Here is a 16,744-nt window from a genome sequence, read left to right as displayed (position 1 = left end):
TGTAGAGTCATATGTAGAGTCATATGTAGAGTCATATGTAGAGTCATATGTAGAGTCATATGTAGAGTCATATGTAGAGTCATATGTAGAGTCATATGTAGAGTCATATGTAGAGTCATATGTAGAGTCATATGTAGAGTCATATGTAGAGTCATATGTAGAGTCATATGTAGAGTCATATGTAGAGTCATATGTAGAGTCATATGTAGAGTCATATGTAGAGTCATATGTAGAGTCATATGTAGAGCCATATGTAGAGTCATATGTAGAGCCATATGTAGAGCCATATGTAGAGCCATATGTAGAGCCATATGTAGAGCCATATGTAGAGCCATATGTAGAGCCATATTTAGAGCCATATGTAGAGCCATATGTAGAGCCATATGTAGAGCCATATGTAGAGCCATATGTAGAGCCATATGTAGAGCCATATGTAGAGCCATATGTAGAGCCATATGTAGAGCCATATGTAGAGCCATATGTAGAGCCATATGTAGAGCCATATGTAGAGTCAGAGCTATACGTTGAGTGGTTTTCATATAAAGAGTCGATGACATATGTGCAGACACTAGTATCAGTAGATAAGAAGCGCCATGTTAATCTTGTGGAATCGATGTGTTTGTGTAGGTATACACAATATACAACGCACGTGGATGGACGTGTGAGACTTTAATGCGCGTGGATGAACGTGCGAGACTTAAACGCACGTGGATGAACGCGTGAGACTTGACGCGCGTGGATGAATGCGCTAGACTTTTATTCCAACTTTCATAAATATATTTACAACAATTTAAAATAATTAGTCAACCATATATCAGTATAATTTAATCATAAAAACATAATAAACAGTAATAATAAGCAAAGAAAAATTAATAAAATTTCTACACGTCTCTTATTAATATGTTGAGTTCTCATCTGAGTGCAGTTTAGATTAAAACGGTATGAATTATCATATTATGTGTGTTATACACGAGTTGCTAAAATCCTAAGATTGTAATAATACTTTTATATTCACAAAAAAAAAGAGACGAAGGAATTAGATAACGACACTTGATTAATAAAGGAAACAACGATTATCGCTCGTTCGTAAATATAAAATGACATGTAATGGAAATCGATATACGCGTAGATTAATGATACCCGTTTTCTTAATGTTCAACTTGAACTTGGCTGGGCGCGTGAGCCATAGAGATTAGACATTCATAATGTAAAATATATATAAAACCAATGGTTATTACTGAGGAATATACGGTAAATTCTCTGCAAAAGAAGTAAATGTTGTTATGTTTAACTCATAAGTAAAGCTTTTAAATTTACACGGGAACTCATTTCTTCCATTATTTAAACCACCATAGTACAACATCATTATGAACTTTTATATATCAAATAATAATTGATAAGATGCTTCGCTTTTAATATACTGTCAAACTGTTCAATATTACTTGACAATTAAACATGATTATTATGCATATGTGAATTTACATATTTTTATATGTATTCTAATACCGTGTTCGATAATCGATCATTCATAAGAAAGTCCCATTTATTTGAATGTCAATTTCAATACAAGTTATAAAGTTACAAAAATTAAATATATAGTTTTTATTTAATGAGGCTTCAGAAAACGGTTCTTAATTTGTCTCACATTAATTATGTAAGAATATCTCGATCTAGTAAAATAGTATTATAAATAATATGCAAGATAAACTGTATTCTATATAGCCACACTTTATTGTGTCCGGGGTTTTATACGTGAATTATAACAGTAATAATATTTTCCTTATGACTAACGAATTAATTTATTAATAAGTCTTATTTTCGTAAAACCAGAATAATTTTAATAATAAACATACTCCAAGCATACATACATAATTACATGCATTAATTGTCGAATCTGATTTAATTGGTATTATCATTAATTCTTTAGATATGTCCGAATAAGGAATTATGATAACAAATGCACCGTAATACCTATTAGACTTTAGTTTCTGAAAAAAAAAAAAAACACGCCTATAGCTGGAAATTAAATATTTGGTATTCAAACTCAACTACAATAATAAACTTGTTGGTTCAGATAAAACCTGTTGAAAAAAAAAAAACATAGTATTTCTTAGTCACTTTGTAACATGAATATTATTCGATCTAGATTCGCTAAGAGTATTGTTATAATGACCAAATACTTTTAAAAATAAATCGCAATGTAGATGTTCATCATTCATGTGGAATAATGAATTAACTAGTTTATGTCTGATGTTTAAATCCATTTTATGTGATGAGGAATTTGTTCTTGTAATGAAGTTATGAACTTCTGTAATAAAATTATTCATTCGTTCATTCAAATTTATAAAACCTAACGGTTACTTAGTTTATGTTCTTATACCTACTTGATGGATCTTTAATGGCTATATTTATGACCTAAGGCGTGTAAGCGGTTCGAATGAGGATTAGTCGGTCGCATTCATATTAAAATATAAAACTTTGACTGTTGATAATAACAGGTTAATAGAACTACCTCTACAATAAGATATCTTAATAAAAAAAATCGTTGGCAACAGGTAACGTTCGAAGTAATATCAAAAGTTTGTGTTAATTTAAATCAACATATTATATCATCAGATAATCAGTAGCCCAAACAAAAAAAACATAATCTGTCACTTTTATGATTGCATTCATGTCTACTACGGGCTGGGCCCGAAGATATAAAATCAGAACCATGCATTCTTTATAGAGATGTGACACTTATGTCCTATTTTCATTATTAAACCTTATTGCGCAATACATGATATAGTGAATTGTGGACTATTTTATTTACAAATATTATAATAATTAATACAAATTAGGTACAATTTGGTAGCCATGTCGTTTATGTACTAAAATAATTGAAACGTGAAACAATAAATTCATAACATGCTTAAATCGATATAACGATTAAAATATAAAGATTAATGATTAAATAAATCAATGAAATAAAACCACGAGTATTCAATAATAATTTAAAAAAGAAAGTTTTAATTTCATATATCTAAAGAAAGTCTTGAAAGTTTCAGAACGACCCAGGAGCGTCCAGGTGAAAGGGCCAGGGTTTGGTATTCCATTACCACCCAGGAGTGCCCAGGTGAGAGGGTCGGGGTGTGGAATCACTTCCGACCCAGGAGTGCCTAGGTGAGATGGCCAGGGTGATGTCATTCCTGTTTCTTAGCAGAACTAAGATGCTTCTACGCAGAAGTACGATCGTTAACTACACGGCAGAGTCTTCGAATGCTGGCATCATGGCACGCGAAGCTGCGGCTAGTAGTGTCACGAGATCCGGTGCCCCGTGTTGCGCAGCATCAGCGTGGTTGGCGGCATCTTCATCGAGGACAGCTTCAGATGTGTCGACGGCACTATCGCAGTGGGCAGAGCTTGCGTGGTCGGTGGCACCATTGCAGTTAATGAGAACGTGGCGTCGGTTAGGCAGACGGCGCAACCCGCGGTGACGCAACTATCTTCTGTTGGGGAAGTGATCCATGTATAGCGGTTTGAATATTTACGTGCGAAAGTGAATGGTGTTGTGTACGTATATTATATTATATTTCTTGATCATAATTATTGAAATTTAACAAGTGTTAAAGAAAACTTAATAATGCTAGATTGCGTAATCTTACTATTACATAAAGAAACATAGTGTACCGTCTATTACGCTTATCGTATGAATTTTCTATTGTTTAATATTTTGTTATATTTCTGCAGGCCGAACTAATTAAATTTATTCGTTTCTATGATGACATATAGTTTCTATAACCTTGATAACAGACTTGTGAAAATTCTTCGAAAACCATAATTTGAACGATTAATAATATTATGTTCTGGTATCGGCCACCTATTTCCTAATTATCATTAATTATCATTTTATTAATGCCTAATAATTAGCAATAATACACATTATAATTATAATCTTATTAATAGTATATATCGTGCAATCATGAGTGCACATGAGTATTACGTGTTTGTAATTTTATTTTCTCTTGTTACTTACTTATTATTATTGAATAAGCATATTATGTGCATAAATATCATTCACATAGTAATATTGGATCAGTGAATCTTGGTTTGTTTTAATGTATAAGTACATTTTGATTAATTATTTTCATAAATTTGTCTTTATTTTTATAATTTTAACTATTTTATATTAAGGTTTGGCGAAGGGTCTCGCCTCGAACAGGATGGCCGAGCTGTAAGGATCATTATTTATTAATAGCTTATATTTTGATCATTCTTAATTTTGTTTATGAATAATTTATAAAAGAGTATCAATTGACTCATACTTGTCACTGGTTCCCGCCATGTTGAATTGTTATAAAAAGTGGGTACAGCAGTGACAAGTGGCCAGTTCGAGTACGGACAAGTTAGAGTGAAGACGTCTTGAGTATTTTATTGTAAATTGGTTTTATTATGTTTATAACAAATGAATAAAGTTAAAATATTGGTACAAGTATTAGTTTTCATCATCAACCCGGTAATAACCCAACAATATTGATATATCTCGTTGGCGCGGCTACGGTTAGGTACTTATGAAGACATCAACGCCGAAACGTAGTTGGAACGTCACGTTTAAATAGATAGAACCGAGAACACACGAAGTCAGTGAACCGGGTTTTTGGTGGATTTTTTCGTTGGACGTCACCATACAGAAAACGCCAAAAAGAGTTCGTATCCTCCTATCTTGGAAATAACTGAATTTCTTTCTTCTTAGTAAATTTATTCAGAACGTGTATTACGTGCTATCACAGTGATTTGCTGTACTCATCGTTAAAATCGATAAATTAAGAGAGAATATTTAGATTATTAAGAAAACACATTGATGTTAACGCAGGCGTGTTTCGTTACTGGTATCTAACCTTAAGCATGTTCTCATCACACACTCCTACGACGTGTATAAGGAACTTTTCTATCTTAACGATTGGTGAGCTGGGCCGTTTCTTAGGTTTGAGTTACGATTTAAGGTACACCTTGGATTAGCGGCTTTCGCATGTGACCTTAGCATGTTAAAATTAATTTTTATATACTCTCTACATCGCAACTTTGCCCGGTCTTTAAGCTTAGTTACAAAAACATGATTTTATTACCTTCTTGATACAAAATAAAATAAAATAAATTAGTCATGTGACATGGACGGGCAATGTTGAACGGATTTTCGAATAACATACAGTACACATTATAAATAATAATTGAAAAAAGTATACGAGTAATACAGATCAACCTAACACTGTTATCTTGCTTCGTATCCTATAATTTTACTTCAATATGATAATTCTTAAACATATTAATGCTTTGCCTGTTGTACATACATAGTACACATGAAATTGTTTACAAATAATACATCGATTCATCGAAGCTGGTGTAAACAAATTAAAACGTGTGTATAAAATAATCTACTATATGGGTGTATGTTAATGTGAATAGATGGTTATATTCAGTCAAAAAGCGTGAAGATGAAGATTATTTGAGATTAATATATTTTTTTCCAACTTGATGGTTACTACCAATTTGGCAATATAGTTATGTAAACCGTCAATTAAAATTAAAAATCGACGACGGCCTGTATTATTCGCGCATTTTAACAAATACTATAGGTACTCAATAATAAGTGAAATTGACTCACCCCAGCTTATGTGAATTGGACTAAAACATTTCTTTAAATTATTTATAACACTTTACCTTTGTAAGTTGATGTTAAGAATATATACTTTTTACTCAGTGCATTATTTAAGATCTCTGTGTAAATATATACTTAAATTGACTTAACATCTAAAAATCCAATTTCCGAAAATGATTTTACTAACCTTATTATAGTTATTATATTTATTGTAATATTATAATTTCGAAAGCAACTCTTGTTTGTTTATAAAATACCGACGTACTGATTCCATTCTATCTTTCATTTACATTTGAATTTTGTCAAATGTCAAAAACGAGATATAAAAAATCATTCCTGGATTGGATTTTTCCTTTTGATTGGACTATTAAATAAAACATAATAAGCAACATACGCTTCACCTGTACAGGAATGAGACAGCAAGCATACACGACACGCTTGACGTATTAGATGACGTTGTGACTTCTTGGTAAATATCTTCTTTTCTTTTGCATGCTGTTGTCTTCTGTTTAAGGACTTGTCAAAGGGTGTCTGTAATGTCAACTTAACAAAAATAATTAACAAAATAATACTGTATTTCTTGCATTTTGTATATTAAATAGTCTAAACTGTTTTATTTTTCGAATTGATTTCGTTTCCGTATACCGTCACCGGCTAAAAAACTGTTCAATCAATTTCATAATGGGGCTTTTGCATGCCTATGTACGAATACGAATATAGCAACTTAGCAATTAAAAGAGGAATCCCAATTTTGTTAGGAATCATACACATTTTTATTTGCCACCGTGTTTTATCTTTGCCTATTTGCAGCGTTAAGAATACTTTTATATTTATTTTCTGGGCAAAGTTAAAACGAATGGGAAATAATGACAGGGTTTTGACTTACAGTAGCACGAAAATAAGTAGGAGTAGGAATTACATGTGTAGTGGAGTGTGATTTTACATATAGTTTGTGAAATGTCGTTTTTTTTTTGTGATGTGTTTTTAATGTTGTGATGTCAATTGTGCGCCATTTATATTGTTACAGTAAGCATGTTTAATGTTTGTTTAACACAACTGGATATAATATAATGTATGTATATAGCTGTCATTCATGATCATCTTATATTTAGTTTAGCAGTAAATATTATTTATTTATTTTTCAATATTAAAATTACACTTTAATGACTTAGAAAAAATATCATTTAAAAATCACTTAATATTTATGAAGAATTGCAATCTTTGAGGTAAACCTCCTAAGGCCCAAGGTCCTACCTATAGTACTTATTCAGTTCAATGAAATTTAAATCATATTCGATTGGAACAGAGTTGCTTTTGCTTTGTTTCGTTCAGTTTTTAATCAACGCAAAATCAACTAATCTAGTAATCTACTTCCTAAACTAAAGGTTCAAATATCTGTGGCAATTTTTGCATTTTCATTTGTTAGGCTTGGCCTTAGGAGGTTAAATCATTACAAAACCAATTTAAATACAATTAGTTTATCATAGTATAGAATAGTAAGCAAATAACTTTATATGAGTTAATAGTGTTAATACTCAATTCACGGCTGCATGAAAAATCTTAAGGCTATTTTAGAAACGGTTTTGACTACCTAATTAGTGTTACATACCACTACACATCGGTAACTCGTGGCACTTGACAGTTTCTAACAGACTAGTGATGTGATAATGTTCTTCCTATACGATTCAAGAAAAAGAAACCACTAAAAAAGGAATTAATTAAACTAATCTTTTAAGTGCTACCTAAATGCCACGAGTTACCGATGTGTACATATCACATTCCATGTAAATGAACATCCCTTTGATTACCAGTCTTATACCGCTCCTAAAATAAGCAGTTAGTGATAAATCATACTTGTGTTTATCATGCAGTAATATCAAGTTCTTTAAATATTTGTTATTAGAAAATTAGGCAAGCTTCGTCTTGAGACCACCTGAGGCCCCGTATTTGCATATTTGTTATTTATAATGCATACAGCAGAAGGCTCATCTTAACTCCTTGAATTATAAATATATTTTCTTGTTTTACAAGCCAGAAAACATTCATGAAACATGCCCACAATTAAATTCTGAAAAGTAATCGTATTCATTTCAAAACTGCATGTAACCGCAATTGTGATGTCATGTTTTCAAAAAACAAGCTACTAATTACATTGCGTTTATGTTGCAGGCCGATCTTGAAGACGAGCGTCGCCGACACCAAATATAAGTCGCAGTACACGGTAGCGGGTGCCGGGCCCAACCCGGTGCTCAGGCGTGGCCCGAAGGACAATCTTTTACTGTAAGTATGAATGTATAACCTATGGTTCCCAGTTGGTTTTATATGGTCCATTGTATTTGTAAAAGAGTCATGGTTCTTGTTGAAGCTTTTAAAAGAATACTTTAAGTATTGTCATAAAAATATATATAATGAATTTTAAAGCTGCTGCATGTATAAAATACGAAGCGCGACGTTTTATATTTAAGTAATGTATGATTGGGTAAGTTATGCGGGCTGTACACACTCGTCGGGGACCCCGAGACAGGTCGAAAACCAGAGTGTACATGCTGTTCCCTTCTCGTCTCGCTCATCCTTGTCTCGTATCGCGCTTCTCCGATTGGATCGGAGCGGTCCCGAGACTCGGCGAGAGGCTCTCGACGAGTGTGTACAACCGATATTAACCTTCCAATCCCTATCAATCTTATATAATATAGCAAATATATTAGCAGTGTTCTAATAAATATATGGTGGTATTTTTTTCCTTGACTGACGAAGGTAGCTTGAGTTAAACGGAAATCCTCACTTTTTCCAGTGAGGACTACATGGCCTGGAAGGGCCCTAACCCCGACCTCCGCAAGGGGCCCTGCGTGCGGCCCTCGGGCCCCGAGCCCCGCGAAAGGGGCTTCTCGTTAGCGCGGGGGCCCGCCGAGCTCGCCAGTGGCCCCGCCGGTCTAAACAAGGGCTCCATATATCAGAAGATGAATAAGAAGACGGCAAAAATGTGAGTATGTTTTACACCGATAGCATTGCTACGAGATATAATAATATTAGTGTAGTTATTGTTATTCAGTTTTCGTAATAATATAGGAGTTTTGTATTTATTTGCTCGATTTCATATTTTGGTTAGACTGCATCAATCATTTTAATCATTAAAGTAGTGTGTTATGTGCGCTGAATTATGCGTTGAAGATCTTCAAAACACATTTTCATTATTCAGTGAATTCATTCATCAATAGTACCTATTTTCAGATCATTCATATTTGGTATTAATATTCTTTATTTTTTGTTTTTAGCGACCCATTCATAAGAATGTTATGGCCAGAACACTTCCCGTCGCCTTAGTCGTAGCGTTAAGCCATTGCAGTAGCTTGAGTACGTTTTCTCGTTTTTTGTTTATCTTGTTAGAACCAGCTTCGTTTTAGTTTTATTTAATGCTTTACTATTACGGTACAGTCAACGGTAAAAATAAGGGTGTACAAATCATTTCAAAAATATGTCCCATAACTCTTATGTCAGTGAATTTTTGAGTAAGTTGTCTACACCCATATTTTTACCGTTGACTGTACTTATACCAATAAGTTCTATGTCTGTGCTTTAATTTTATTTTTGTCTTTTTATTAGTGTTAACGGATTAAAATAAGTGATATGTGCATTTAAATAACATTAAATCTTATTAATACGAATTACTAATCCAAATCCGTACTTTACACATACATATGTAGCACTAATATATTGGATAAATAAAAATTAATATGCCCAACTTAACTTCAATTTTACGTCATACTTTATGAAAAACCAAAACATTATAATCTGGGCAAAGTTTAAACAAAAGGGCAAAGTTGTAAATAATGTTTTCTTTTTCTCATTACGTTTAATTGTTTTTTTGTTACAGTGTTGCATAAATCGGAAAGTATTATAATTATAAGTAATGTCCAGGTATGATCCATTTTATTAATGATTCTTGAATGAAATGATTCTTATTATAACTGTATAGTTTTTGGCCCTGTTATATACTACACTAATTTGGGTGGGACCCTTACAACGGGTAGAAATAAAATGAAACGTTTTGTATAATAAATACGTGACCTGTAATAGATCTCAATAGTTTTAATATTATTGTTTATTTATTATAGTTTTAACATAAATAAGTCAGGGAAATAAGTTATTAAATTAGGTATATTATTGTATGAAAGGTTTCTTTGTTAGACGTACTCGTAAGCAATATGTCAAAAGAAATATATAGTAAATTTTTAGTCCTTTGTCACTTTAACTAGTTCAAATTTGCGAACTCTTGATGATGGATTAGAAGTCTAACCCCCTTATTCTTAAACGCGCTACTAACCTCAATTAGCTAATAATCGTTTGTCTTTATCAGTAATCTTGACTTATGTATTTGTAAGAAAGGGATAAAATATAATTTAACTAAATCACGCCCGAAAAGTTTTATGAATAAGGGGGTTAGTCGATTAAATCTTGCTACTGTGACCTTAGAGAAATAAGTATCATTACCATAGTCTAATAAAACATGGTCTTCTCATCCCAGAGTGACACAAGCCTACGTCACAATAACATTGCCACTTTGTATAGCGCTATTGCATACTATTATATAGCGATGTCGCACGTAGGCTTGTGTCAGTCACGTCGTCGGAAGAGAGTACCAGGCGGAGTATATTATTATACCATTGAACGCAGTAAAATCTGTAATGGCTCTTCTATACGATGGGCCAGCGCCGGCCACTCCAAGGGACGCAGCCATGCGGTAGAATGAGATAGCAATATCACTTGCTCCCTCTAACGCATAAATGCGTCCCTTGGATTGGTCGGCGCTGGCCCATCGTGTAGAGGAGCCTTAATTTTAGAGTGCTCGCTTTGCTACGAATTATACAATGAGTGTATATTAGATAATTATATAATGAGTGCTCACTCCATACATCAGTTTCCTTGCTTAATAACAATATGTTGTATAACATTGTTATGGCAGGTGTCCGACCTCTCTACAATAGCCCAGTCTCATTGTCCACCCAAACTTCAAGCTATAGACCGGTATACTGTTCACTTTTTCTACAATAGTCCCAATGCCTGCTGCGACCGGTTCATGGGTGTCTATTGTTGCACCTGTGAACGGGTTCCAACAGGCGTTCTACATGACATTAAGGCACTTGTCCCACCAAGAGCGAGTAAGCGATTAACTATCGGCGATTTTCTCGCCCAAGAAACGAACAAAAGATTAGGATCCTGTGTTAGTAAAAGAGACACATAATAGTTCATCGCTGGCTGTTCACTCTGCTACTATAGTAGAGCGAGTGTTCTCGCCGGCAGTAGTTTGTCGCCGCGATAAGATAAAACTAGCTCAGCGGTACTCGCTCGGCGATGCTCGCTTCGTAGTTAGAACTCAAGCTGCGAGACCAATCAGTCTGCGTGTTCGGCTACGCTGCACCGCCCGAGCGAGTGACGCGAGTAATAGCCCGTCGCACTCGAACACTCGCCTAATAGCCGAGCGACAAAACTATTGGAGCTAACACTCGCTTCACGCCGCTCGCCCACTCGTTTCTAGTTTATCGTTCTACTCGCTTATCGCTCATCGTCGGCGGTGGGACAAGTGCCTTAAGCTCTCTAAGTGGCCTCTATTACGTGTTGGATATATATCTCCACGCAAGCCTATCAGAAGACCGGGATTTATAGGCCCGTGAAATCGAAGGGGGTACCTAATGATTCTCCGATAAACTTTTAGCAGATCATCGATTCGCCGACAACGATTCGCCGAACATCGTTTCGCAGAGTCATTTATTTGTCAATGTAACTTCTGGTCAACTAACGTTACGTAGACTCTTGGTTCACATACCGTTCAGTTTGCTTCTGTGTAAATTCGCAGAACTATTATTGGTCGATTTCCATTTGGCAGAATAATCGTTTCGTTTAAGCAATGTTTAGTCGAATAACGTTTCACATTTTACATATAAGTCGTTATTTTCGAAACAAAAGAATGAAATAAAATTTTATCATTTTTTAAGTAAATGCGTTAAGTATATGTATATAAAGTTACGAAGAAGTTAGCGAATATGTGGTGTCAAACTCGTGGTAAGGCTACAGTTGCACTTCATGAAATTGGTGGATTTCAGGAGGAAATGATTGAGTTACTTTAGAAAATACCGAAATCATAATACACATGCCTTTAAAAATTGAGGGGTTCCGTCAATTCCTCATGGATTACAACATCAGATCAGAACCAAAATTGTTATGGGAATACCTCGTAGGTAACTTTTTTCAAACAAAAAAAGAATAACTCAAATCGGACCATGGGTGCTGGAGTAATCGCTAAACATACTACTTTAAAAAAATCATCATCATTATCATCAACAATCATCATCAGGTGCACTTCATCAATAATTGAAATCTCACCTTATTTTATAATTTTTTTTTAGCATTAGAAAGAAGGTAAGCGAAGTTGACATGTCTTTTAATTGAAAAACGCTTTTTAGGGTTCCGTACCCAAAGGGTAAAACGGGACCCTATTACTAAGACTTCGCTGTCCGTCCGTCCGTCCGTCCGTCCGTCTGTCACCAGGCTGTATCTCACGAACCGTGATAGCTAGACAGTTGAAATTTTCACAGATGATGTATTTCTGTTGCCGCTATAACAACAAATACTAAAAACAGAATAAAATAAAGATTTAAATGGGGCTCCCATACAACAAACGTGATTTTTGACCAAAGTTAAGCAACGTCGGGAGTGGTCAGTATTTGGATGGGTGACCGTCTTTTTTTTGTTTTTTTTTTTTTGCATTATGGTACGGAACCCTTCGTGTGCGAGTCCGACTCGCACTTGCCCGGTTTTTAAAAATCAGTAACTAAGTATTACTTATGAAAGCAGAAGAATATAAATGATCGTATTAGATTCGTGAATGTTACATATTTGCCATGACTTATTTTTAAAAAGAGTTTTTCAATTAAAAGACACGTCAAGATTGTTTACTTACCTTTTTTCTAATGCTAAAAAAACGAACATTCAATATTAATGCCAAATGAACATTCGACCTATTGTGTTTCGACCAATGGTTTCTCGGGTAATTATGACAGTTACTAAATGATTATTCTACGAATAGTAAATATGCGTATCAATGTTCTGCTTATTGACTACTCTCGCAATCGACTATTATGCGTAACGAGATTCGGCGAATCGTTACTCTGCCAAACAACCCGTCTGCGAATTGTTGTCGGCGAAACAAAAATCGGCGTATTTTTTTTTCGGAATATCAATAGGGCACCAATCGAAGGAGATACAAATAATATGTTGTATGGGAGTGTGAGGTTGGGCGTTAAAGGAAAACAACTAGCTTCGAGTATAGACGTATAATGACTTAAATAACACGTACGTGCACTTATATACGTTGGCTATGCTTGTGTGTGGGTGAGGCATAGCACACACACTACAGGAGGTATGGTAATTCGTATTATTAATAAGTTTAAAACTCGCTTATTTTAATACTTATTTCTCTATAGGGTTACTGTAAATGAACCCTTTGACCACCAAATATGTCCACAGACACGCACGGTTAACGTTTCATATTAAACCTTAATCTATCTATCTAATACCTTTAAACGAGCAATTCTTGTTTATTTAGTAAATATACAGGGTGTTTGGTACATCGTTTGCCAAATGAAAACGGCAGATAGGTTGAGTCATTTGCTATCTTCCCAGGCATAGAAATTTTTAATTTTGCGTACGTTATTTTTTCAGCTCTATGCCAGTTTATCGTAAATTTCAAATGTTTACTTGCGCAGTAGTAAAAAAAACATAGGCAATTTTTTTTTCTAGGCATGAGTAGATTAGATAGCAAATGACTCAACCTATCTGCCGTTTTAATTTGGCAAACGATGTACCAAACACCCTGTATATTTCGGGGATCTCGGAAACGGCTCTAACGATTTCGATGGAATTTGCTATATAGGAGGTTTTCGGGGGCGATAAATCGATCTAGAGCAAAGCTCGGTCACCCAGATATTGCATTCTGTAATAAGGTTTACTATGGATTTGAAGTATTTTGGAGTGTTATTATAAAGTGGCCGTGGCGTTCAATGGGTTAAAGCGACATATATAAGCGATATGTATTTTGTTACTTTAGAATAACTAAATTCCCCTAGATTAGAGTATCGTCAGTATCTATCGTGCAATATGGTTTTATATTAATGGTTATGTTTTTGTGTTAAACTAGATGTTTTGTATAACCTTTAGTTATGTTATTTCAACTACCGTACTCAGCGATACATATTGCACATCGGCCTTTGGAAATATTAATATTGCGGTGTATATCTTAGTTTGACACTAGGTACATTGTAAAGTACCAGCCGGGCTAGCACATGATTGGCGCGACAGTATCTCGCCGCGAGATATACTACCCGTCCCTCTTTAATTAATACAGTTAGAAAAAGACGGATAGTCTATCTCGCGGCCTTTGACCGGCCAAGACGTCAACTGACGCGCGCGGCTTCAGCTTAATATCATGTGCAGTGTGCAGTCACAAAATAAGTAATATAGCCTGGCAAGCCATTTCCGTCAGTAGGAAAAGGCGGCAAATTTAAAAAATGTAGGCGCGCAGGTAATCGGCCCATAGAAAATGTTAATTTAGGAAAAGTCCTACTGACAAAGTTGTTTGACCGGCTATCTATAGTATTATCATTCGTCTCGTGCATTCTGACATGGTTTACCATGACACCCCGCGCACGACAGGCGCACAGTGGATGGAACCACGGAATACTTGTGGTTGGACATGAGATTTTTTTGTTTTCCGACGATAACTTTTTATTGTTCTAACAACGGCCTCCTAGCCTAGTCGGTAGTGACCCTGCCTATGAAGCAGGAGGTCCCGGGTTCGAATCCTGGTAAGGACATTTATTTGTGTGTTTATCACAAATATTTGTTCCTGAGTTATGGATGTTTTCTATGTATATAAGTATTTATACTATGTAATTATATATTATATATATCGTCGTCTAGTACCCACAACACAAGCCTTATTGAGCTTACTGTGGGACTAGGTCGATCTGTGTAAAATTGTCCTATAATATTTATAACACAAATCTACGAAGTTCTGGAAGGATCTTGGGAATCTGTTCACAACTATCCCTCCCAAACTACGATTTTTTATCAACACCGTATAAAGTTATCATCGAAAAACAGAAAATTCTCATGTCCAACCACAAGTAGGTACGGCGTCGTTGCACAGTGAGGCGTGGCTTTCAAATGGTCAAAGAAAAACCTCGAGAATTTTTATTGTGTTTTTAACAGCATAATGTTATCAAAAGAATATTTTTCTCGTGTACCGTACGTGTAAATATAAAGCGGATGATTTTAGTTTAATTTTTAACATGTGTAAAGTGGTACAAAATGGCGTAGCCGCAGTCAGATATGTTTTGTGGTATATTTTGTCATATGTTTGCATTAGTAATAAGACTAATACGTGTAAATAAATTCTAGTAACTGCATTAGGAAGGAAAAAAATATTCGCGGCTTTAGTTTTGTCATATAATAAATTATCAATCTTTATTAGCACATTTATAATTATTACTAACTCTAATTACTTATTTACTTCAAAATTTTACCGCATAAAGTGCCTGATTTAGAGCCTCGTGCTTACTTCTGCGTAGGTCTTACTAATCTTGACCTGGTAAGGCCCAATGTGCATTACAATGTTCACGTTTCAATAGCATTTCTTTTGTTTCATTGCTTTCTCAAGCAAACGAAATTCATCCCAATTTACAATGCAAAAAGGTTCACATTTAAAATAGAAAAGAAGGTTTAATAAAATGGAGTATAACAGGATTGTCAAACGGCAGCGCATAATGTACGGGGCCGTCTATCTGCTCCAGCTGTCAATTTTGCGCGAACAATATTTTGTGCCACTTTACGCATTATGTAAACTAAAATTAGCCACGATGGACTTTCTCTGAAACGTTTAGAGATACTATCAAAGGACATAATCAAAAGACCTGCCCTATAAATTTAGGGTTGGGTTATATTTTTTGGAATTTGTATTTATGCAAGTATGTTAGTTAATATCGTGTTAATGCCACGTTTAAGGTTCTTATAGACTACCAGTAGACATCCGAATCAAATTAACACTAAAAATTACACTTATAGAGCTTAACTTTAACCCTTTGGACGCTTTACGTCATAAACAAAAACGTCGCTCACACGCCATGGTCACGGCCGGAAGCGAGCTAATCTAAACTTTACTTGAAAGTGTGAAGGTTACTTTTTCAGCGTACGCCATAAGACTTATGTGTTCATTGGCGATGTGGGCACGACTAGTTTATGACGCCTTTAGGTGTTCTTGGCGTTCATAAGGTTAAAGACCGCTATAAATGTCAATATGTGTGAAAAACTGTTTTAATTATTTTATTAAGAGCTATAATAAATTAATAAGTCCCCAATATATTTCAAACAACTTTAGAACGTAAGTTAAACATTGTCGCGCGTCGCGTGAAGAAAAATTGTTTTTTCTGTGTCTATTTTATTTGGTTCGGATAAATTTATGGTGTCTTTATGAATAATACTAGTCAAATAGATAGATAATAACATTGCTACGCGAGCTACGTACAACATAATATTGTAACTTAAGTTATTAGGCACTATAATATATAATTTTACGTATAAAAGTTATAGCCATGAATATGAATTATAAATATTGCCTATGCTCGCGTGGCAACCATTTTGAATTTATCTTGATAACAGTTGCCAAATTGAAACTGTAGTACGCTCGATTTTATATTCTTTAGGTATCAGAGTCACAATGTGGGTTGTGTTACAGCGTTTTGAGTAAAAGCGGCGGCAGCGTAGAAAATTCTTAATGGTTGATTTAATACTATTAAATGCAAGTAGGTACATAAATAAAGTGTGAACAAATATATGTATGTACCTATGTGACATTAGTACCTATGTTAAAGTGAAAAAAAAAAAATGTTTACCTTTTAGTAAATCGAGCGTGCTAAAGTCGAGATACCGATTCGTTGTGCCCGTTCTTCCGCCGCACTTAGACTGTAATATAGCTAGAATAGTATGCACCGCCCAGGTAGACTCGGTACCGTGCCGTGTATAGTGTGTAGCTTTCAAATAGAGCTCGACGGCTAATCC

General features: G+C 34.8%; 1 protein-coding gene across 1 annotated transcript in view; it reads left to right on the top strand.

The window, feature by feature from the left end:
• The window catches only part of LOC134805149 (uncharacterized), a 34,638-nt gene extending 26,019 nt beyond the window's left edge, over positions 1-8,619 (top strand). The window contains exons 19-22 of the mRNA XM_063778451.1: positions 3,328-3,508; positions 6,013-6,104; positions 7,805-7,915; positions 8,427-8,619. Of these exons, the coding sequence (XP_063634521.1) occupies positions 3,328-3,508; positions 6,013-6,104; positions 7,805-7,915; positions 8,427-8,619 (577 nt within the window). The remainder of the gene's footprint in view (positions 1-3,327; positions 3,509-6,012; positions 6,105-7,804; positions 7,916-8,426) is intronic.
• The last annotated feature ends 8,125 nt before the right edge of the window (positions 8,620-16,744 follow it).

This window comes from Cydia splendana, chromosome Z (assembly GCF_910591565.1).
Source record: "Cydia splendana chromosome Z, ilCydSple1.2, whole genome shotgun sequence".
Classification (NCBI taxonomy): Eukaryota; Metazoa; Arthropoda; class Insecta; order Lepidoptera; family Tortricidae; genus Cydia; species Cydia splendana.
Note: the sequence above shows the minus strand (reverse complement) of the source record. Positions and strands in the feature narration are given on the sequence as shown.